The sequence below is a fragment of the Triplophysa rosa genome, linkage group LG13 (assembly GCF_024868665.1).
Source record: "Triplophysa rosa linkage group LG13, Trosa_1v2, whole genome shotgun sequence".
Taxonomy (NCBI): domain Eukaryota; kingdom Metazoa; phylum Chordata; class Actinopteri; order Cypriniformes; family Nemacheilidae; genus Triplophysa; species Triplophysa rosa.
The window spans coordinates 22,815,866-22,839,568 of record NC_079902.1 but is presented as its reverse complement, the minus strand read 5'-3'; the positions used below and the strand labels follow the sequence as shown (position 1 = coordinate 22,839,568).

The following is a 23,703-nucleotide window of genomic DNA, read 5'->3' as shown; positions in this document are numbered from 1 at the left end:
TTGTTGCATTATCCTCAAAGAGTCCTATTTACATACTTAATATTTCTACAAATAACACACAATAGATGCGTCATACTGCCAAACACACACACCTAGAGAACCATGTGATATCTGTAAACACACTCCATTGACATTGAGTCTATTGAAACAATGAAGTGTCCACACACACACACACACACACACACGCACACACACACACACTAATGATCTGTACTCCCAGTAAAGTTAAATACATGTCTGTCTGCAGACACTAGTGTTTTCCAAATATAAAATGTGTTTGAATGTGACATTTAATGTCCAGAAAAAACACACAGACATGACTACATGTTCTATATTAAACCTGTCAAGTGTCCATGACAACTTATGTTGCTTGTTAACCGTAAACAGCATTGGGATATGAACAGGATGTATAAACTATTATTTAGTGGAGGAAATATTTATTAAAGTGATAGTTCACCCAAAAATGAAAATTCTGTCCTCATTTACTCGCCCTCCTGTTATTTTAAACCTTTATGACTTTCTTTCTTCCGCAGAATACAAAAGAAGATATTTTGAAGAATGTTGGTAACTGAACAGCACTGGCCCCCATTCACTTCTATTGCATGGACACAAAACCAATGCCAGTGAATGGAGGCCAGTTAACAACATTCTTCAAAATACCTTCCTTTTGTGTTCTGCGGAAGGAAGAATGTCAGGTAATGTAAATAATGACAGAATTTAATTTTTTGGGTGAACTATCACTTTAAGGTTATTATGACTAATAAATTGAACAATGTTTTGTATCACATGGCTGTTTTGACCGTTTTAAAAAAAGCAATAAGCCATGAGAGGTTGTGCTTACCATGATTTACACTTCTTACTTGTGGTAAAATAACTATAACTCACAGGCTATTACTTGAATCTGTAGCTTCACATCTGGCACTCATACTAAACCAAGAGATGAATACATCTGGGTCAATATATCAACTCAACGGTTTTGTGAATGAAACGAAATTTTAACATCCAGCACATGGAAAACATCTGCGTGTGACACACATCCTCTTCCACGTCACACCTGACAATACAGAAACCGTCAATACACACGACTGTATTCTAAACACTCAGCAGGAAGCATTACGTGACTGACTTGTTAAGATCTCTTTCTCTTGTGTAAACGATAAACAATTTGTGGTTGAAACATGAGGCTTGCTGTATAGACTGTACACACATTATCACTACAAATAAATGGCCAGACCGTGAATCTACTGTTGTAAATCTAGGAACCTAACTAACACAGACATACAGTAGAAAGATGTACGAGGTCTTCTGACAGTAAGCAACCATCCACTCTATAAAGCATCAAAATGGTAAATTATTCTCTCAATTTTCTAAAATCAAATCTAGTTAAAGGATATGAAAATTCTGTCATCATTTACAATACGCCTCATTTTAAACCCGTATGACTTTCTTTCTTCTGCAGCACACAAAAGAAGATATTTTGAAAAATGTCGGTAACCGAACAGCACAGCCCCCCATTCACTTCTATTGTAACTAATGCCAGTGAATGGGGGGCTGTTAACAACATTCTTCAAATGATCTTCTTTTGTGTTCTGCAGAAGAAAGAAAGTCATACAGGTTTGACATGACAAGAGGATAAGTAAATGATGACATAATTTTCATTTTGAAGGTGAACTACTCCTTTAATTCTATGGGTTTTCTGTACAGATGTGGAAGACAGATGACATGTTTTATTATAAACAAAAGAATGCTGAACAAAACAAGAGCTTGAGAAGATGCCTTTAAGATCAATAAAAATGAGCTCATCTGAAAAAACAGGCATGAAGTCAATGAAAAAAGTGAACAAAATGTGTCAAAACACAAAGCTTTCGGCCTCAACAAAATCTCTAGCTTGTGCTATATTTGGTTTGTGAATTGAATGAAAACTATCCTGGTCATAATTTGCAACAATTGAAAGAGAAAAACGGGACATTATGTTAACAAAACCAACCTAATACTCAGATGTTTTGAAATATGACTTAGACGTGTTGTTGACCCTTGAAAACAAGAGTACAATGAAATGTTGAAAAAAGGATGAAAATCTAGAATTTTCCATGAACAAGGACCACACACACACACACACACACACACACACACGCACACACACACGCACACACACACACACACACACACACACACACGGACACACGTGTCATTATAGCAAGCCAGATGGCAGCCCATCGCCCCCAAGAGACAGATCGATTCTCAGGGGGCTCAGAGATGAGACACGAGGTTCACAACAGAGAGGATGAAAGAAAGACAGACAGAAATCTCCATTTCACACTCATCCCTCTACAACACAAACACTTGAGTTACAATCAACCTCAGCAAACCATTTGCTGAACAAACATTTGTGCATAACAAATAACCAGCGTACGTGCCACAGAAACACACGGGAAGCTCTCTCAAAAACAGCTTCAGTTCTGAGCAAAAACGTGACGTTATTAACGAAACACGCGGCAGCAAATATAAAACTGCCCAAATCATTTTGTCTTCTCACAAATCTTACAAAACGTTACAAACAAACACACAGACAGAACGCAACATACAACAGAAGCTTCAAAATGACTTTTTGTTGTAGTCTGTATCATGCTCAACTTGCATTTAACATGAAGTCAAATTGTGTTTCACAAAACAATACGCCACACCACATATTCATAAACTCCTCCACCTCACATATTGAAGACTAATCAAAGTTGCCATGGAGATCTACTGTGGGATAGCCCGGAGGTGACACGCGCTCACAGTAGGTCACATGACTCGGACGTGTGGAATCAATAGCATGAGTTCAGCACAACAGGAAGTCAGGGGTCAATGCATGACCTCTGGAATCCTGTTATTCTGCCACATCTTTCCTTCACTACACACTTCCTCTTTCTCTCTCTCTCTCATTTCCCGCCTTTTTCTTCCCCCACCCGACACCTCGTGTCTGACCATCGGTCTCTTCCGTCTTCCTGTCCATCTGTTGTTCATCTTCTAAACGCTGTCTCTCTCTCTCTGACAGGAGGTGCCACGGCACACGTGCAAAAAACAAATACGACTAACCTTTTAGATTTTAAAAAGGGGAGGAAACACTGTTTGTCCAATAAAAGTCTAAATTCATCTGTCACTTGGCAGAAGGAAGTGTCACAAGTGCCAACATGGACAGATTGTGTGGCACGCCCTCATCCTCAAAAAGAGAGCAGCCAACGTCACCCACTAGATATGGGTTTTACGAGCAATGAGAAGAAATGTAGTTTGCTGAACTGTAAAAACCACTGGCATTGATTTTAGAAACTAAACTAACATCGAGTCTACATCGTGGTAAACACTTTATGTTAGTGGCCTTCAATGTTTGTTCACTTTTGTACAAGAAATAATTTTGCTACGCAGTGTTGGGTCACAATGTTATGTAGTGTTACAGTAAAGTTAGGTAGCGCACATGTAAATATCTCTCTTTTAATCTGACAACCATGACTTCATCTTTAAAAACGATCCAAATGATCACAAAGCCTCTTTTATTGCCGTCTTCATTCAGTCATCTCCAAACTGACCTCAACTACATTCCTTCTTTAGTTTCTTAATATAGCTGCTCTTTTTCTCCTCCTCCTCCTCTTCCTTCCATCGGTCTCTTCCTTTCCTTCTTCCTGTTTAGTCACAGACGTACACTACCGGTCATCTGTGGATTCTGAAGAAAGTGTTCTTGAAACTGCTCGTCTTGAAACACTTACCCAACAATATCATGGATCTCTTAAAGGGGTCATATGACACGGCTAAAAGGAATATTATGGTTTGTTTTAGATGTGATGCAATGTGTATACATGATTTAAGGTTCAAAAACGCTGTATTTTCCACATACCGTGCATGTTTGTATCTCCTCTTTGCTCCGCCTCTCTGAAACACGCAGGTTTTTAACAAAGCTCATGGCTCTGTAAAGCGAGGTGTGCTATGATTGGCCAGTTCACCAGTGCGTAGTGATTGGTGGAATACTGCAAGCGTGTGAGGGAAATGTAACGCCTCTGACCATATTTGGAACATCAGGTTCCTCTTCAATTGTACTGACAGGTACGCCCACCTTACTTGCGTATACATTTGGGCGGTCTTAGTCAACTCATACCATGAACTGATTTAGATTTGTGGGGGTGTGGTTACACGAGGTGTTTCAGGCAGGTCTGGGTGAGCATTTGCTTTTATATAGAATGCATCTTTTGTACTGACACTTTAATTTTTGCAATTTTACGTGTCTAATACATGCACGGGCAACTTATAACACACCAAAGACACAGAAAAACACGTATTCGCGCCATATGACCCCTTTCAAGGGATACTCCACCCAAAAATGAATATTCTGTCATGAATTACTCACTAGTTGTTCTAAATCTGTATACATTTCTTTGTTCCGTTGAACACCAAGAAAGTTATTTGGAAGAGGTTAGCAACTGACATTTCTGGGACTACTAGGAAAAATTCAAATGGTAGTCTAAGGTGCCCCAGAACTGTTTGCTCTCCTAAATTTTCAACAGAACCAAAAAATGATATGATATTTTTTCCTACTTTGGAAGTCAATGATGTCCCAGAGATGTCAATTGCTAACATTTTTCCAAATATCTTTCTTTGTGTTCATCAGAACAAAGACATTTACACAGGTTTGGAATGACTTGAGGGTGAATAAATGATGACAGAGTTTTCATTTTTGGGTTGAGTATCCCGTTAAGATGCTTTAACGTGACTCAAGCTCTAAAAAACAGACCTGAGATTAAAACATTAGCTGCATTTCTGTTTCCGAAACATCCTAAAGAGAAAGTTGATTGGGGGTTGAATCTGATTGGCTTGGAGTATGATTGCGCTCTCACCTCATTGCCTGAGTTCATTAAGTGCTTCCTTGTCAAAGTCATATTAAGTGTGTTGTTATGACTCAACATGGGAGTCTTGACAAACACAAAGTCACTCCTGCTGGACAGGGTGGAATAGCAGGGCCTGTAGGTCCGTGTGTGTGCTTCCTGAGGTCCTCCCACGACCTCCATATATCTAATGGGCCCATCGGTGTTAAGCTGGAGATGAAGGTCCTTAGGGGCTCTCTGCTGATAGCCGTGCCTGGAACGGATGCCCGTCCTGGAGTAGCAGCACGTGGAACAGCCTTTGTGCCTGACGCATCGTACCAAAAGCACCGCCATGGTCAGAAGAGACACCAGCGTCACACAACCCAGTGAGATGATGAGATACAGGCTTACATCCGTCATTCCCGTCCCCTTGCGTGAGAACGTGGTCGTACGGATGTCTGTGGATTTGTCTGCGCTCTTCTCCTCCTCTGTAACCGTGACCAAAACTCTGGTGGACATAGCCGGCTGGCCGTTATCCCGCACCACCACTGTGAAACCGTAGGCCGGCTGAGTTTTGTCACCAGAGTCATCGTCCACGAGTTTCCGTGCGATGCGTAGCTCACCCGTGTGCACGTCGATGTTAAACAGCGATGAGTCGTCTCCTGGGGCGATGCTGTAGAACAGCCAGGCGTTGTGGCCACTGTCGGCATCCACAGCGACGATCTTATTCACGCGATGGCCGATGGGGGCGGAGTGCGGTACGGTCAGCTGAAGCCCAGTGTCTTCTGAATGGGTCGGGTAAAGGATGACAGGCGCGTTGTCGTTCTGGTCGACCACAAAAACTTGGACGGTTACGTTAGACGTCTGCGGCGGCGTTCCAGCATCACGTACCTGAACCTTGATCTTGAACGCATTCATCTGCTCGTAGTCCAGCGAGCGCATGGTGAAGACGTTCCCGTTCTCGGGGTTTATGTAGACGTACGAGGAGATGGGGCTGCCGTGAACGGTGGAGGGTAAGATGGAGTACGACAGACGGGCGTTGTCGCCCACATCTGGGTCTGACGCGGAGATGCTCACTATCGGGGTACCAGGGCTGTTATTCTCAGCCACATCCACTGAATAAGAGTTCTGTGAAAACACTGGAGCATTGTCATTAACATCAGACAGACGAACCGCAAACGTCTTCTGAGAGGACAGTGAGGGAGAGCCAGAGTCGGTCGCCGTGACAACAACAGCGTATTCATCAATAGCTTCTCTGTCTAGACGCCCATCAATAACAAGCGTGTAGTGTTCGCCAAAGGCGGATTTGAGTTTAAACGGAAGTCCTGGAGAAACTTTGAGTGTTACCTTTCCGTTGGCTTGAGAATCTAAGTCGGTCGCACTGATTAAAGCAATAACAGTGCCGATGTCAGCGTCCTCCCGGATGGGGCTGGTGAGAGAGGTTAAGGTCACCTCTGGAGTATTATCGTTCACATCAATTATTTCCACCTTGATGTTGCATGAGCCCTCCATAGCTGGAGAGCCTCCATCCCTGGCCTGAACTGTGATGTCATACACATTTGCTTCCTCATAATCCACATCCCCCACAACACGGATTTCCCCCGATTTAGAATCCACACTGAACATTTTCAATATTCTGTCCGGAGTGTATTTACCGAATATAAAAGATATTTTACCATTTGCGCCAGAGTCCAAATCAGTGGCGTTGAGTTTTGTCACCAGCATTCCCGGAGGAGAGTTTTCCAAAAGACTGACTCTTTTCACCTGCTCGTCAAACACAGGGGCATTGTCATTCACGTCCAGAATTTTTATAAGCAGGACGGTGGTCCCGGATTTCTCCGGCTGTCCTCCGTCCACGGCCGTCAGCAAAAGGCGAAACGCGGCCTGCTTCTCACGGTCCACAGCCTTTTCCAAGACGAGCTCTGGAAATTTACTACCGTCGCTTTTAGTCTCAACTTTTAAAACAAAATGTTCGCTAGGGGAAAGACTGAACGTGCGCATGGAATTCATTCCTACATCAGGATCGTGCGCGCTCTCCAAGCGGAACCGCGTTCCCGGAGCGGCCGCCTCTGATATCTCCAGTGAAGAATTTCCATTTGGAAACTGCGGCGCGTTGTCATTTACATCCTCGATCTCAACTAGAACTCGGTGGATTTCTAAAGGGTTTTGAAGAAGAATTTGAAGGTGCAGAGAACACGCTGAATTCAACGCGCATATGCGCTCCCTATCAATAGTCTCTCTAATAACTAAGGCACCGTTAGATGGATTCACCTCGAAATATTGCGCGTTAGATTCCGACACGACCTGGAGATTTCGTTCGGTAATCCTCGAGACACTGAGACCCAAATCTCTCGCTACATTCCCAACGACGGACCCCGGTTTCAGCTCCTCTGGTGCCGAGTACCGGAGCTCGCCGGACGCGCTCGAGGGTCGAATGAGGGAGACCGCGAGGCAGAGCACGGGCCATGAGCGTCTCCACTCCATTGTACGCGATCCGGGCAAAGAAAGTTTCAACTTTTTCGCCTTATCGAATCCATATTCTCGTTAAAGCGACGCTACCATGTCGTGCGTAAAGTAATCCGATCTGCGAGGAGTGTAGGAAAAACTTTAAAATAATTCATGTTGACTGTAAACTTTTGGGTAAATCACAAGAGAGGTAAAAAAACATTCTCCCATCCAGCTCCTCTTCCAAACTCCCTGAATTAGCTGCGCCTCTGCTGCGCAACAGGGCGGAGACTGAGCCACAAAAGAGGCGCACACACTTACACACACACCCACATACATACACGCGCCAAGAGAAAATGCGACTGAACTTTCAGAGCTGAAGTCGACCTGTTTCTGGCACACGTGTAATTCCGTGTGGTTTAAAATATTTACGAGCCCCGATAAAGACCATTAGAGACTCACAGGAACGCTGACAATTTGTAAACACAGCAACAGACCACAGCACCACTAAAATATTTACTGAGAAGTAAGATTCAATGGCAATAAATAGATATTTTAAGGTGTTAAACCATTGAAGGGATGCTTATTGTTAGATTTAAAGACAGTAAATACATGTCCAAGTGTAAGTTACTTCAGTGATAAGCCACTAGGCGGCGCAAATTCTATGGAAGCGTCAGTATACATTTATCATTTATCCAACTGTTTTGAATCAAATGTCACAAATATACATACCAATACATCAAGACATCATTACATATCTATAGTCACTGTCAGGATGGCCGAGCGGTCTAAGGCGCTACGTTCAGGTCGTAGTCTCCCCTGGAGGCGTGGGTTCGAATCCCACTTCTGACAACATTTTTTGGGTCAGTCAGTCATGCTCAAATGGTTAGGAAAATAGAACTAGTGACAGCCACAGGCGAATTCACAATGCCGGCAGGGGGAAAAAATGAGGTGCCCACTGCCGTTTGAGCAAGGCACCTGTCCCCTTTGTGCCAATGCTCCAAGTGTGTGATCACTACCCAGAACACATTTCAAATATGGGTTACTATACTGTACATTGACAATGTTTTCACAATTATATTAATAAATAAAAATAATATTAATAATACAATAATTAATAATTTATTTTTTCTATTGTTTATTTTTCAAATAAACGATTTACAGAAAGTATTATTTACATAAATTGTGTTTCTGAGAATGATCTTTAATTATAGTTTCATAAATTATTTTATTATTTATTTATTACAAATTGCCTAATTTTTTTTATTGAAAATCCTAAATTCATTATGAATAAAATATTTATTTGTACTTAATTTAATTCCAGATATTTACATTGTTAGATTTACAAATGAGGGCACATTTTGCTTTAAAAGGCAACAATAAACACAGTACACATTACAAAACTTTGTTTAGCAGGAGGAATAGTTAAACAATGGAGAAAGAAATAGGCATAAACAGAAGAGTTTAAATGTTAAAAAAGTTAAAACTGATAAAGTAAATAAAAATGCTTATCTATTTTGAAAGAATAGAAATCTTTTATCTTTTTCTATTTATTTTCAAAGATTGGATTGTAAAGTTTATACGGAAAAGGTGTGGAATTAGTTAAATAAATATTAAGCCAAATAAATCAATGATTTTATCTCAATTATTACTTTCAAATAAAACATTAGTGTGAACAACAATAGTGTGACTCATAGATGCACGTGTTATCTTTACTGCCGCCTTGTGGCGAACTACATGAACTGTAGCGATCCGCGAAAAAACTGTTTTAAGCAGCTTGAGGGGAGGGGCGCGCAAACAGAACACCGCATAAGCGCATACAAAAAAAAAGAAAAGAAACAAACATCTAGAAATAATTACTTCGAAAATATTGAAAAAAGGAGCACCCGAAAGGTGAAATCACACACAAGAAGTTTATATGTATAAATGCTAAATGTAGTACGTGACAAATTTAAAACCGGAAGGATTGTTCTTACAGGATAAATCTATTATGCTAAAATCTTGTGATTTAATGACATCAAGAAACATACGAACGCTATCTGTACATGTCTATACAAAATGATAATGTAAGAAAAAAGAAGGAACGAGAGTGAGACAGAGACAGAGAGGGAGAGGGAAGGAGAGGGAGGGAGGGAGAGAGAGAGAGAGATATTTATGTCTTATTCAGCACCTTATTTAAAATTTACTCTAATGTTTGTACTTAGTGTATGTCTTTTGTTATATGTTCAATGCTTTGGCAATATGGTAAGAACACGCAATCATGCCAAACCTTGAAATTGAAAAATGCAGAGACTGACGCATATTGAGAGAGGCGGGTTAAGAGCCCGTTTCAGCACCACTATGGTGGACAGCGCTACAAAACTACTGCATTTGTAATACAGACAGCATCGAGTTAACCAGACAGCACCCTCCATACTAGCAAAAAGCTTGTATCAAAACAGTATTCCAGAATTTTTCTATTCCAACAGAATTAAAATTACAGAAACACTTTATGTCCTGCATAAAAACAGCACCGGTCATTTTGCAACCTAATTGTACATTAAAAATAGAGAGAAAGGGATATATTTACAATACACTACTAAACACTATCATTCATTTAGGATCATTTAGCATTTTATTTCTTTTGTTTATTTATTTAACCAGGAAAGTCCCGTTGAGATGCAATATATTTTCCACCAAAGAGTTCTGGGCTGCGTTTCCCGAAACCTTCTTAACGCTACCTCGTTCTTAAGTTATACCTTAAGCTGTACTTTATCGTTAATACGTGTTTCCCGAAACCTTCTTAGTTAAGTATACCTTCTGTAAGTCATACTTTCGTAAGGTTGGTCTGGACCACTCTTAGCTATACCTTATCGCCTTTGATGGTTCTTACCGCTACGCAAAAAGCTTTTCTACATCGCAGTTTAATTTCACATATAAAATTTAATATAATCATTTAATATAAAATTCTATTTAGTATTATTTTTTACTTTAACTTAGTTTTAATTTTACAAATAAAATACTCGGGTTTAATACACTCAGTGTAGGCTATTGAAGTCTTTTCATGAATAAAATTGTCATACACTGATGGTTGTTAGCGTTTTTAATTACAGCCTATTATCCCAAGGCACATCAGCTGGCAAACCATTTGACAGGAAAGGCATAGTCTATATAAAGGGAATGAATGCTATGGGGAGTTTGGTCAAACTATGGTTTAGTTCCCTGGCTATCATGTCAGAAGAGAAAATTCTACACAAATTTAGCCTGCCATGGGAGCAAATTCTGCAGCTCTTGCATCTTGTTGGCCCAACTTTGTTGAGACAAACTCGACAGAGCTTCCCCCTCAGCCCTGATAATCAGCTGCTGCATGGCGGCTCTTCGTTTTTATGCCGTGGGGAGTTTTCTGGAGGTGTTTGGGGTTGAATATGGGCTGAGAAAGACCTCGGTGTGGCGGTGCGTTCACTCAGTGACAAACATCCTGCTCCGTCATGCCACCGATTACACATGTATGCCTTTCTCCAGGCACGCCGTGATGGAGGCACATCAAGGCTTCCATGCCATTGAGGGTGTCCCGTGAGTGATTGGCATTCTGGATGGGACACTTACCCCTATACACAAATGAGTGATTTACGCCAACAATGTGAATCAACACAGATTGTGGAGAACATTAACACACGATGGCAAACTATGAGAATATAAATAACCTTTTCAAAAACAAGCGAAGCCAAACAGCCAGTAAATGTAGTTCGTTAACGCAGAAAACGTATGGCTATGAGGGTGCGGGGTCGGACACTTGCAAAATTATAAACACGCACGCACGCACACACACACCTTTCTTTATTTATACTATTTCAGTGAGCTCTGATAAATGCAATTTCTACTATTTCTAAAGCGTTTCTTTATAATAAACATTGTTTTCTCAATACTTTACCCACTCTGTAACGCAAGGTAGAGCGAACAATCGATTCTCGAGGCATCGATATCAACCTATTCAGCACCACCGCCATGGACAGCACCTGCTAAGGTCGCACTTAAGAAGGTTTACCTTAAGTAACTCAAAAGGTATAGTTCGGTGAACACGCCTAGAAAAGGTATAACTTGAGTTAAGGTGTACCTTTAGAGTTTTCGTAGTGCGCTAAGAGACAACGTTATCTGGAAACGCAGCCCTGGTCAAGATAGGCAGCAAATGACATAAATTACAATAAAAATCTAAGAAACAAAACAAAAACCTGACCAGCTGTTAAAACTTGTAAACTATTCCATTAAAACAGATTTTAAGATGTTTTTAAACAAGGCAAGAGATGGTACAGATTCCATATGTAGGACACTTTGACACTCATTCCACACATATGGGGCATAATTAGAAAAGGCAGATCTACCTAATTCTGTACGAGAAATCGCCACCTTAGGTAAGAGATTGTCTATTTATCTAGCATTATAAATATTTGTACAATATATGTCAACAAGCTGGATATAAAATATGGTAATTTATTCAACAACGGTAGGTTCACTCTTTCTTTATTCATACTTTTTTCACAAAATAGTAAACTCGGCAAAACTATGGAATCACACAAATGACTTTGGGAACTATATTGTTACAAAAAAATCCAAAATAAATCAAAATTGTTAGTATATTTTATTGTCTTCTTTGAAGAATTTTCAGAAATGTTCTCTCGAAATGTTTTATCAGCTTCTTAAGGTCTCACCCTGAGTTACTTTTTTACAAAACAAATGTTTTCTGGACAAGATAAGCCAGGACTAGGCCTTAGTTAAATAATAACAATTGAGTAGGTTCTACAAACATGCCTTACAAAAAAATTTTTTTTTTGAGACAAAATAATGGCACTGATATATTTTAAGATGTCAATGCAAGATGTTTTAATTTACTTTAGTCTTTAGTCTTTCCTTGTACAGGAAACCACCCCTAAGAGTTCCATACTGTATATTCTGAGCTCTTATTGGCTGCTTTTTCATCAAGTCATTCTTTTCAAGAAGGTTTTTGAATTCATTTTTTGTTTGTAATGAAATAAATGTATATGCTGGTACAGCTAAAGTATATTGCTCTCAACCAAACTCATTTGAAAGATTCAGACATATGACTTCAAGAGTTAAAATCATGAAAAATACTTTAGTCAAGAGAGACCCAAAAATTTTGAATGATTGTGTATAAATATGCATTCAAAGAGTTTCTCTTACCTTGATTTGCGGATACAGGTTTCAATCAGAAGATGAACAGCAGGTGAAGAAAATAATGGCAGCAGCGACATGGAAAAGAAGAAAAAAAGATTTGATTAGACTGACGCAGCAACAAATTTGTTTGGAACCCCTCGGATACTTACCAAAAATCACACCATAATAAGATCTCTAACATGATTGAGAGAAAACAATGTGTTCAGAGAAATCAAGCACCTTTGATGAACAACACATACTGTATATCATTTTTGATCAGATATGAATAATTCACACATCCTCCATACCCCCCACACACACACAGCCATCATTTCACTCCACACACGCAGCCTCAAATAGATGGAAATGTTGTTTTTTTGCTAGTGTAATCATACAAAGAATTTTGTTAATAAACCATTTCCCAATTTTGAAACATGTTTACAGCACAACATAAATATGGGGGAAATATTTGACCAGTTACATAACTCTTTAACAGCTTTAATCGATATAACCTTGATTTTGACAACACAGTACACATACGGTTCTCCCTTCCCCCATCACACTAACCCAGAATTTACAGCCACTACATTCTAACATCTATGACAGGGGTGACAAAGCCTTTAAGCAGTATCTCACTACATCACATCCAAACAGGAACCTTTCACTGCCCCCCTGTGGACTCAAGCATAATGGTACAACCCTGCCTGTGAGTCAGCTTGTTGCCGTGGCAACACCATCCCACCAAGGGATAAAAACAGGCCACAAGACGAAGAAAGCAACGAGGAGAGAAAGCAGAAGTATATATGTGAAGATGTACAGAATATGCAGATCGTATTTATCCGCTACAAACAAAGATACAAAATAAACACACATGTACTGTTAAAAGAAGCACGTTACAGAACAAAGACAGACATATCCTTTCATTTTGTATTTAAATGATGTTACGCTTGACCGTTTTGGTGCGTTTCTCCTGTTTGCCAATTTGGCACATCAATCTCAGAGACATCAGAAAGAGCAGGAGAGGGGGAGGAAGAGAAGCAGAGAGGTGCAGGAGGAGAGGGGGAGGGGAAAGAGGAGAGACGGGATGGACGGAAATAGGAGAGAACAGCTTCTCTTGTATAGACTGTAGACAGTACTTCATTCCACAATACAGAGTTACAAACCATAAATAAAACAATTCAATGTTAGATTACTGGCCCAGAAATTCTTAACAAAAGCCAACCAGAAAGATAAAGGTGAAAACATACATGTTGTACAAGTGGGACATTCTCACGAAATCTTGGTTTTAAGATGTCAAACATGATTTTCTTAAAAACACCTGTATCAACAAATTCCCTTTATATTCATTTAAAACAAGATATGACATGTTTAAAGGCATTCATTTCAAAACTCTATCTGTCAGTTTATTTTTTACAAAAAAGGCCTTAAAAATTCTCATTACCGTAACCATTTAAAACTTTCAATCTCATAGCATGTTTTGCTAAAAACAAGCGAAGCCATGATGCCTTAGCAAGTTTTATTAATCATACATAATAAACATAAATTAATTCTATTTTAATATAATATTATACATTCTTTAAATGTGGAAGACTACCTGTATTGATAATGAGAAGGGAAAAAGTCGTCTACACAGCGTGACAAGAGAATATAAAGATTTTAACTAGAAAAATATAAAGTGATTTGTTAACTTCTTAGTCATTTGAAAACGAATAGTAGATGCGTTTCTTCACATAAAATCAAACTTAATGTAAATATCTTTGTATGCATTTAAACAGTCTTTAAAAAAACGTTACGGAGGATGAGATTATCAGTCCTGAACACTTCTTTCTTCCACTATTTCTTCATTTTTATTATACACGATTATTCTGTCAATCATTTTACTGTAATTGTAGTTTATTCACAATGTTTTAATTTGACTATTACAACATATAATGCGCTCAGACAAATCGCGACGTGTTACGGTTATGAGAATTTCAGCAGAAAAAGCAATAAAATACATAAATAAATCATTCCTATGTCAAAATGATGTTTTGTCCGCAAGGTAAAGAACACAGTTATCTTTATTGTGATCATTTTTTGTGTTACCGAATGTATGTTTTATAATTCAAATCTTTACCTCCATGATGTTTCAGCGGTTTCGTGAGAATCACCCAAATATATCATGACACATTACAGTAAAACACACAACACAAGCCGTCCTGAAGATGTAAGAGCCATTCGTTGACATGTTTTTATTAAGTTTGAACCTATTTGATCAAAATTTGCATAAATCCTCCATCTAAACCTTTGTAAGGTAAGCATAAACAAATATAGTACAAACAAGCAAGTAGTATGAATACAATAGCTTTGACTGTGTGTTTACTGTCTGTCTGAGAGAACAGGTCACTGCACGTGTGTGTGTGTGTGTCCCACTGTCTCACTGGCCTTGATAAACCCACTTTTATCCCTTCAGAGGATCAACATGCCACATGACCACAACAGGGACACAAACACACATAAAACATTACATACAAACTAACAAAGATCATTAAACACAGAAGATTAATCAGAAACTTTTGCATTAGTCAACATAAATTCATCTTCAGAATCTCGCTTTTTACAAGAACATGTCGCATGGCTTCCTATTCTGTTAAACCTAATTTACATCAGAAACTTGCATGTTAAGCATGTTAATCTTTTGATGGACTTATAATTAGCACCAAACACTTTAGACAGCAGCAATCCATCAATGAAGAATGCTTTTGAAGTGAGAAAGTTCATTTCAGGTGATGGTTGAGGACAACACGTTTTAAAGTTCAGTAGCGTGTGGATTTATGATGTACATTAAAGAACATGTGCACATCAGTGCAGGATCTGAAGATTAGAGAAATTGAGGCCACATGTGATAAGTCGAGGGTTCACACGGTCACAAGCTAGAAAAACAGACACACACACAATCAATAAAGATTTGACTCTTCATCGTTTCCCCTAAACGCGCATGACTCATACAGTACACGCATGCGTATATTTTCCAACTCCATACGGATACCAAAGATGAAACAAAATGATGAGATGAGGTTCTCCTTACATTGTGTGGGTATACAGTTCTAATTGACAGAAACATGATATTAGAAAAATGATGCTAAAACGTTCCACGTAAACAAAAAGTCGCATATCCTGTGACACACACTGTGCGCTGCTAAAATCAGTGTTTGCTTTTTCAATAAAGTGAGCGGCACATGTGACATCCACATGTCTTTAGCCTTTAACAAGACTCAATCAGACACACAAACATCAGCGTATAAAGCTCATAATGAGTCTATAAAGAGATACCTGTGGGGCTGAGAAACTCGACATACAAGCTACTGGTTGATGTACATTTACACAAACCATCTCACTTCCGTTACATGGAAAAATGTCCGAACCTGGAAAATAGCTCTCAGGATTGTGAAAACATTCCGTTCATTTTTAAGATTTTTCATTATGTACAGGTGTACAAGCAAAATTCTGCAATCAAAAGGCCAGACCTTCTGCATTCACTGAAATACACAAAAGATGCTCTTGCAAACATCCTCAGATACTGCTGGTTTTGCAAAAACACAAAAAGATTTTTACATTTCATGACATTTTTTAGTAGAAATTGGAAAAGTAAAAATAGATGCACTACATCGGTGGTCCCAGGCCGTTGCATCTCACTGTATATCAGTCATTACAATCTCACAACACGGAAGAAAATCATATCACTCATTTACACGCCTATCCAATCTCCTCCTCCGCTCTGTATTCATGCACCTCAGTCATTCTCTCAGTTACTGATTCGTCTGAATGTGTCTTATGTTCTGAATCTCTGTTTTGTCTTCAGTCACAGGGCTGCACAGATGAGGGATACAACCGTTTTGTTCAAAATGGCTGCCAGCATCGCACAGCAGTGGTTTCACATGTAGTCTAGATATTCTGCGTGCATGTGACTGTCTCTAAATCAATATTCCATACACAGGTCTGGTTAGCATTACATATTTGCCTTTCTACCTTATTTGTGTGTTTACAGAATGTTCAGGATGTGTGTGTAGCAGAAAGTGGGTCAATGAGCAAAACTGTGCTGAATTTCTGCAGCATCAGCCTCCACTGAACATCAAATCTCTCCATATCTGATGTCCTGTCCATTAGCACTGTTTGGCTATCACATGATTTTGCTGCATTATTCCCCCCCACTGCTCCTCCCCCTATGCATCAGCAGTCCGTCAGATCAGATTTACAGTTCTCCTCCTGAAAAACAAATGCTACATTTCTTCACAAGTGTTACAGGGTTGAACGACGTTATTACCTGACTTTAAATCTCACTGCCAATAATTTGCCAACAAATAAAAGCTCTAATAAATATGAATAAACAGTCATCCCAAAAATATTTGGACCTTCAAGGCACTAAAATGTCTGAATGTCACTGGATTCAGTAGTGCAATGGTCACTGTAATGGTATATTTGAACATAAAAAGTACTAAAATAAGTTTGTTAAAACTAAAACATGTTAAAATCACTTAAAATCACATTCACTCCACTTGCTTGAATCATTGCAAAAAAAACAACAACAGCAAAGTGAAATAAAGCTCTAGCTGCATTGCATTGCTTGCAGATAGCACTTGTTACACTGTTTCAGGCCACTGTAAGCATAACTGTAAAAGTTCCTTAAGAAAAAAGCAATGTAAACATCAGCTAGAATTAACCTCACCTCTGCACTAACATCCAGTCCTTCTGTGTTCCTGTTTTGCTTGGGCACAGTGCTCATGCCACTCAAATCAACGTTTAAAACACTTTGGCTGGCGGGCCGCAAGAACTTCAAATCACTCTTCCTGGAGTCAGCTGTGCCACACAAATCATAATTGTACACGTGCTGTAAAGTTCCTGTGGCCCCTACGTCTGCGTAAAGGGGCGGATAATATGGAATAACTGGAAGATTCGCTCCAGATTTGTAAAACATCCTCTCGCGTCTCCATCTGTAGCACTTGACTGACAGTATGGCGATGATAGACACGATAAAGAGAAACGAAACTACAGCCAGAGCCAAGACTAGATAAAAAGTCAGGTTGTCGTTGTATTCCTTGTCGTGCGTAAAGTCAGTGAACTCCGAGAGCACTTCAGGGAAGCTGTCCGCCAGCGCCACATTAACATTGACTGTAGCTGAACGAGAGGGCTGTCCGTTGTCCTCCACTACAACAGCGAGTCTTTGTTTCACAGCATCTTTATCTGTCACCTGGCGCACAGTTCTTATTTCTCCATTCTGTAAACCCACTTCAAACAGCGCCCTGTCTGTGGCTTTCTGCAGTTTATATGAGAGCCAGGCATTCTGTCCAGAGTCCACATCAACAGCGACCACTTTAGTGACCAGATAACCCACATCTGCCGAACGAGGCACTATTTCAGCCACCACAGAACCACCAGACTGGACCGGATACAGAACCTGAGGCGCGTTATCATTATGGTCCTGAATGATTATTTTCACACTCACGTTGCTGCTCAGAGGAGGTGAGCCTCCATCTTGCGCTTTTACGCGGACATGGAAATATTTAATCTGCTCGTAATCGAAAGATCGCACTGCGTGTATGACTCCACTATCAGCACTGACGGACACTAACGAGGAGACGGGCACTCCGTTAACAGAGGAGTCTTCCAGTATGTAAGACACACGAGCATTCTGATTAAAATCTGCGTCACTGGCGCTCACTGTGAAGATGGAAAGACCCGGTGTGTTGTTTTCTTGAACAGAGGTCTCATAAGAGCTTTTCTCAAAGACAGGCGCGTTATCATTCACATCTGATATTTGTAAGCAGAGAATGATGCTGCTGGAGAGAGAGGGCACGCCCTCATCAGTGCACGTCACACTAATGTTATAGTTGGACTCCTTTTCTCTGTCTAAATCACTGTCTGTCACTAGACTAAAGAAATTTGTTTTCACTGATTTCAGAGAAAATGGAATATTTTCATTTATAGAGCACTGAACCTTTCCATTTTCGCCTGAATCAGGATCCTGCACATTTATCATTATAACAACCGTGTCAGACGGAGAATTTTCAGCTATCACGTTGGTTTTGGAGACGATATCGATCACTGGTTTATTATCATTTATATCAAGTACGTCAACAATGATCTTACAAGAATCAGTAAGACCACCGTGATCACTCGCTTGGACACGAATCTCATAGTTGCGAGCTTTTTCAAAATCTATCACTCCGACCACGGAAACCTGGCCATTTTCTTTATTTATGTCAAATAAGTGTCGCACATGATCTTGCATGTTTGTTATGGAATACTCTATTTTACCATTGATACCCTCGTCGGCGTCAGTTGCGCTCACTGTTGACACAATTGTGTCTTTCGGCGCATTTTCTGTAACAGTCGCTTTATACACTGACTGCGTGAAAATTGGAGCGTTGTCGTTTACATCTAAAACTGTAATGTGAATCTCTATACTACCAGACAATTGAGGATCTCCACCATCAACAGCTTTGAGCACTAATATTACATCCTGCTGTTTTTCACGGTCTAACGGCCTCTGCAAGACTATTTCAACGTTTTGCCCGTCTCCGGGTTGATTATTATATTTAAGGTTAAAATTATCAGTTGGATTAAGTGTATAGCTTTGAAGGCCGTTTATTCCGACATCGGGGTCTACAGCAGGCTCTAACATGAATTTAGATCCCAAAATAGCCGATTCGCTGATTCTAAAACTAATCCTACCTTTTTCAAAACTGGGAGCGTTGTCATTCATATCAGTTATCTCAATGGTAATGCTATAAAAATCCATCGGGTTTTCCAAAATAATCTGTAAATGTAGTGCGCAAGGCGTTGTCTGTCCGCATAGCGCCTCTCGGTCTATTCTCTCTTTGATGAGGAGGACTCCTCTGTCTTTATTCAGCTCGATGTATTCAGTGCTGTCTCCTGTATAAATACGAGCTTTACCAGATTTCAGTCTCTTTAAATCTAAACCCAAATCCTGCGCTATGTTACCGACTAAAGAGCCTTTCGCCATTTCTTCAGGAATGGAGTAACTGACCTGCCCGAGAGCTGAACCGAGAGAGAGAAACCAAATAACCAGCAGTACTTGCCGCGCCATTGTTTTGTCCGACATTTCCAGAAGAACAGAGAAAAAAGACGTTTTTTCCACTGAATGCCCGTCAAAAAAAAAAAAATGTTACATACATCCAACTGAAAAAAAACGGTTAATAGCGCAGAAACAAGAAAGGTTTATCTCTGTTTTCTGTCCTCTTCAGTCTGTGCGCTTAGCTTTCGTCTGTGTTATAATATGGAGATGATGGGGGTGGAACTGCTGCAAATCTTCTGTCTAAACTGTGAAACACTAACCAACAGCGGCACTTTGAGTCCAGTCAAACGAACTACAAACATATTAAAATACTTCCAGTTTTTAATACAATGGTATATTTACAATACTGTAATTTTAGACTTCAATGGCAATAAAATATCTAAAAAGAAAACTACTACGTAGATTTAGGCAAAACGACAGTAGGCCTATTATAAAATCCAAAAGACATGAGGTAAACTCAGACGTGCGTGCGCCTGTGAACTGAACCAAAATTTATATTAAACTAGCGCACAATAAATGAATGCGGTCCTTGAAAATGTTGAACTAGATTAGAGACTAAAATGACGTAGAGGATCCCGAAGAGATGCTCTTACAAACATAGATAAAGAATATTAGTTATAGAAAAAATACACGGCCGCATTCATGCCCATGGTTAGCGACGCTGAGTAGAGATTTCAACACTATTTTGGACAAACACAGTTGAAAGAGCACCAAACACATTCAAGAATAATTACTGCGCAAATAGTAGGTAGCAAAATATGTAAATGGTAAAAAATTTAAAAAGTAAGAATATATTTAAACGCAAGTGACAGCAAGGACATTATTTTCCAAGCGCTAAAATCTACTATTAATACATGACTAATATATTAACATCACATAGGCTACAAAACGAATAAAACAAAACATTTTTTTATCAAACATAAATTCATATTTAATGATGAAATATAAATTGTAAATAAACGGATTAAAAACAATTAGCTTTATAGTCAAAGGAGGAATCGAAGAGCAATCCACGTTAGAAAACGCATGTGGAAATTATGCAACAAAACATCAAAACTGAAATGAAAATAAAATAAAATATTAAACAAATAAAGAGAAGCCCGTAGTCCCTGAACAACAACAATAAAAAAAGAATAAATCAAGATTTAGCCTACTGTCCTACTACCACCATACTACAGCAAAGTAACCATGCGAACTACATTTAAAACAGGAAATGTTTAGAATATGCACGATCTTGTACAGACTGAATTTCAAAGCTTTGGAGAGCAATATTTTAGTCCACGAGCAACAGCCAACAATTAAAAACAACAATTTCAGATGCGACAAAAATGTACTAAAATACAAATTCTCACCTGGTCGTCACGACTCTCAGTTGTCAGTTTCGCGTGTGTGAGTGTCTGTGTTCCACTGGTGTCCAGACTAATGATGCTCTCACTGCAAGGTCTGACGTATTTCAGATCACTCTTTCTGGAGTCAGTGGTTCTGCAAACATCATAATTGTACACGTGCTGTAAAGTTCCTGTGCCCCCCACGTCTGCGTAAAGGGGCGGATAATACGGAATAACTGGAAGATTCGCTCCAGATTTGTAAAACATCCGCTCGCGTCTCCATCTGTAGCACTTGACTGACAGTATGGCGATGATAGACACGATAAAGAGAAACGAAACTACAGCCAGAGCCAAGACTAGATAAAAAGTCAGGTTGTCGTTGTATTCCTTGTCGTGCGTAAAGTCAGTGAACTCCGAGAGCACTTCAGGGAAGCTGTCCGCCAGCGCCACGTTAACATTGACTGTAGCTGAACGAGAGGGCTGTCCGTTGTCCTCCACTACAACAGCGAGTCTTTGTTTCACAGCATCTTTATCTGTCACCTGGCGCACAGTTCTTATTTCTCCATTCTGTAAACCCACTTCAAACAGCGCCCTGTCTGTGGCTTTCTGCAGTTTATATGAGAGCCAGGCATTCTGTCCAGAGTCCACATCAACAGCGACCACTTTAGTGACCAGATAACCCACATCTGCCGAACGAGGCACTATTTCAGCCACCACAGAACCACCAGACTGGACCGGATACAGAACCTGAGGCGCGTTGTCATTCTGGTCCTGAATTATTATTCTCACACTCACGTTGCTGCTCAGAGGAGGGTTTCCTCCGTCTTGCGCTTTTACGCGGATGCTAAATTCTTTTGTTTGCTCATAATCGAAAGAACGAACTGCATTCATTTCTCCGCTCTCTGCATTTACTGAAATATACGTTGAAGCAGAAACGCCGTTCACAAGAATATCCTCTAGAAAATATGAAACGCGCGCATTATTACCAGAATCTTTGTCATGCGCTTTAACAGATAAAACTGAGACACCTGGTGAATTATTTTCCATCACATATGCGGTGTAAGACTGACGCTGAAAAACAGGGGCGTTGTCATTGACATCAGAGATTTTAAGATTTAAGGTTTTACTAGTGGAAAAAGAGGGTGAGCCTTCATCGGTAGCAGTTATTGTTATGTTATATTCAGATATTTTCTCACGGTCTAAAAGCTCATCAGTAACCAACGTGTAGAAATTTGCGGAGGATGGTTTGATGCGAAAAGGCAAATCTGAATTCACGGAGCATTTTATTTGGCCGTTTTTACCAGAGTCTGTATCTTTAATGTTAAGCATTGCAATCATCGTGTCAGAAGCGCAGTTTTCTGGAATGGGGCTGGAAAATGATATAACGCTGATGACAGGTGCGTTGTCATTAACGTCAGTCAATTCAATGAGTACCTTACTATTGTCTGTTAGTCCACCCTTATCCATGGCCTCAAGATTCAGTTCATATTGTTTTGATCTTTCAAAGTCCAACAGCCCGTTAACGTAAATGTTTCCACTGTTAGAATCAATTCTAAAAAGGTCTAAATCTTTCCCAGAGCTCTGTGAAAACGAATACGTCACTTCACCATATGATCCTTTGTCTTTATCTGTAGCACTTACAGTTAACACTACTGTACCTATCGGTGCATTTTCTTCTAAAGAAATTCTGTACACGGACTGGCTAAATGCGGGTGTGTTGTCGTTTGCATCAATTACTGTGACGCTAATCTTAACTGTTCCGGATTTTTGAGGGCTTCCTCCGTCAAATGCTGTCAATGTTAATTTAAGTTCCTCCTCTTGCTCTCTATCTAAGGGCGACTGCAACACCATCTCAACATATTTTGTACCATCAGAACGCGACAGTTCTTTCAATGTAAAATAATCAGTTGTGGTGAGAGTATATTTCTGAAGCGCATTCAAACCCACATCAGGATCGTGAGCGCTGTCTAAGGAAAAGCGAGCACCGGGAACCGCCAGCTCGCTTATCTGAAAGTGTATCTCTTTTCTAGTAAAAACAGGAGCATGGTCATTTATATCTAATATTTCTACATCGATTCTATGCAGCTCCATCGGGTTTTCTAGAATGATCTGAAAATGTAAGGAGCAGGGAGACACTTGCGCGCACAGCTCCTCTCTATCTATCCGCTCTTTCACTATCAGAGTCCCTTTATCCACATTCAGACCGATGTACTCACGACTGTCCTCCGTAAAGATCCGCGCTCGACCAGATTTAAGTCTCTTAATATCCAAACCAAGATCCTGAACGATACTTCCAACCAATGAGCCCTTTGTCATCTCCTCTGGAATAGAATAACGGACCTGCCCGTGCGCAACGGCCATGACAAAGATGCACAGCATTAGATGCTGCATTAGCCACGATGCAATCCATGTCGAATATGCCACTCGTTGGTATTTAACAAAACAAAGATGAAACATATTCCAATCTTCTATTTTGATACAAAATATTTGGCAAAGACCTAAACAAAACAAAAGTTGAAATACATAGAACCTGTCAAAATAGAGGACGTTTAAGTGTCGATGCGTCCGTACACAAAGAGGCCGTCTGAAATGAAAGAGATATTCTGCAAGACTATGATGTCAGAAACTGGAGGAGGATCTAAAACAAGCATTTAATTTTAAACCTGCCCACACTGACCAACAGCGGCACTTAGAGCATCAGAGAAATATTACAGTGAAAATAATGTGACAAAGGGGAAAATATTATTTAGAGTAAATATAAAATATTGTTGAAATGACGTGAGAAAAAACTATGCAGCTATTTCATGAAATATCAATAAACATATGGTTTGAACAGATATCACTGAAGGAATACTGAAGAGTGAATTTTATA

At 39.7% G+C, this 23,703-nt stretch overlaps 1 protein-coding gene and 1 non-coding gene across 24 annotated transcripts in view; one reads left to right on the top strand and one right to left on the bottom strand.

Annotated features, from left to right (window-relative positions):
• LOC130563561 (protocadherin gamma-A11-like) overlaps positions 1 to 23,703 on the bottom strand; it is a 173,129-nt gene that overhangs the window by 8,695 nt on the left and 140,731 nt on the right. The window contains exons 1-2 of one of the 23 annotated variants that reach the window (XM_057349205.1): positions 17,196 to 20,268; positions 11,972 to 12,298 (exon numbers count right to left, since the gene is read on the bottom strand). The exons of 19 other annotated variants lie outside the window; for them this stretch is intronic. In XM_057349205.1, the coding sequence (XP_057205188.1) occupies positions 12,138 to 12,298; positions 17,196 to 19,530 (2,496 nt within the window). In that variant the 5' untranslated portion in view covers positions 19,531 to 20,268 and the 3' untranslated portion in view covers positions 11,972 to 12,137. Of the gene's footprint in view, positions 1 to 4,868; positions 7,633 to 11,971; positions 12,299 to 17,133; positions 20,269 to 20,855; positions 23,698 to 23,703 lie in introns of those variants that run through there. 3 more of the 23 variants (XM_057349192.1, XM_057349203.1, XM_057349186.1) reach the window with 3 other exon arrangements.
• trnal-cag (transfer RNA leucine (anticodon CAG)) lies at positions 8,050 to 8,132 on the top strand. The gene has a single exon. It is a non-coding gene; the product is annotated as a tRNA-Leu (tRNA).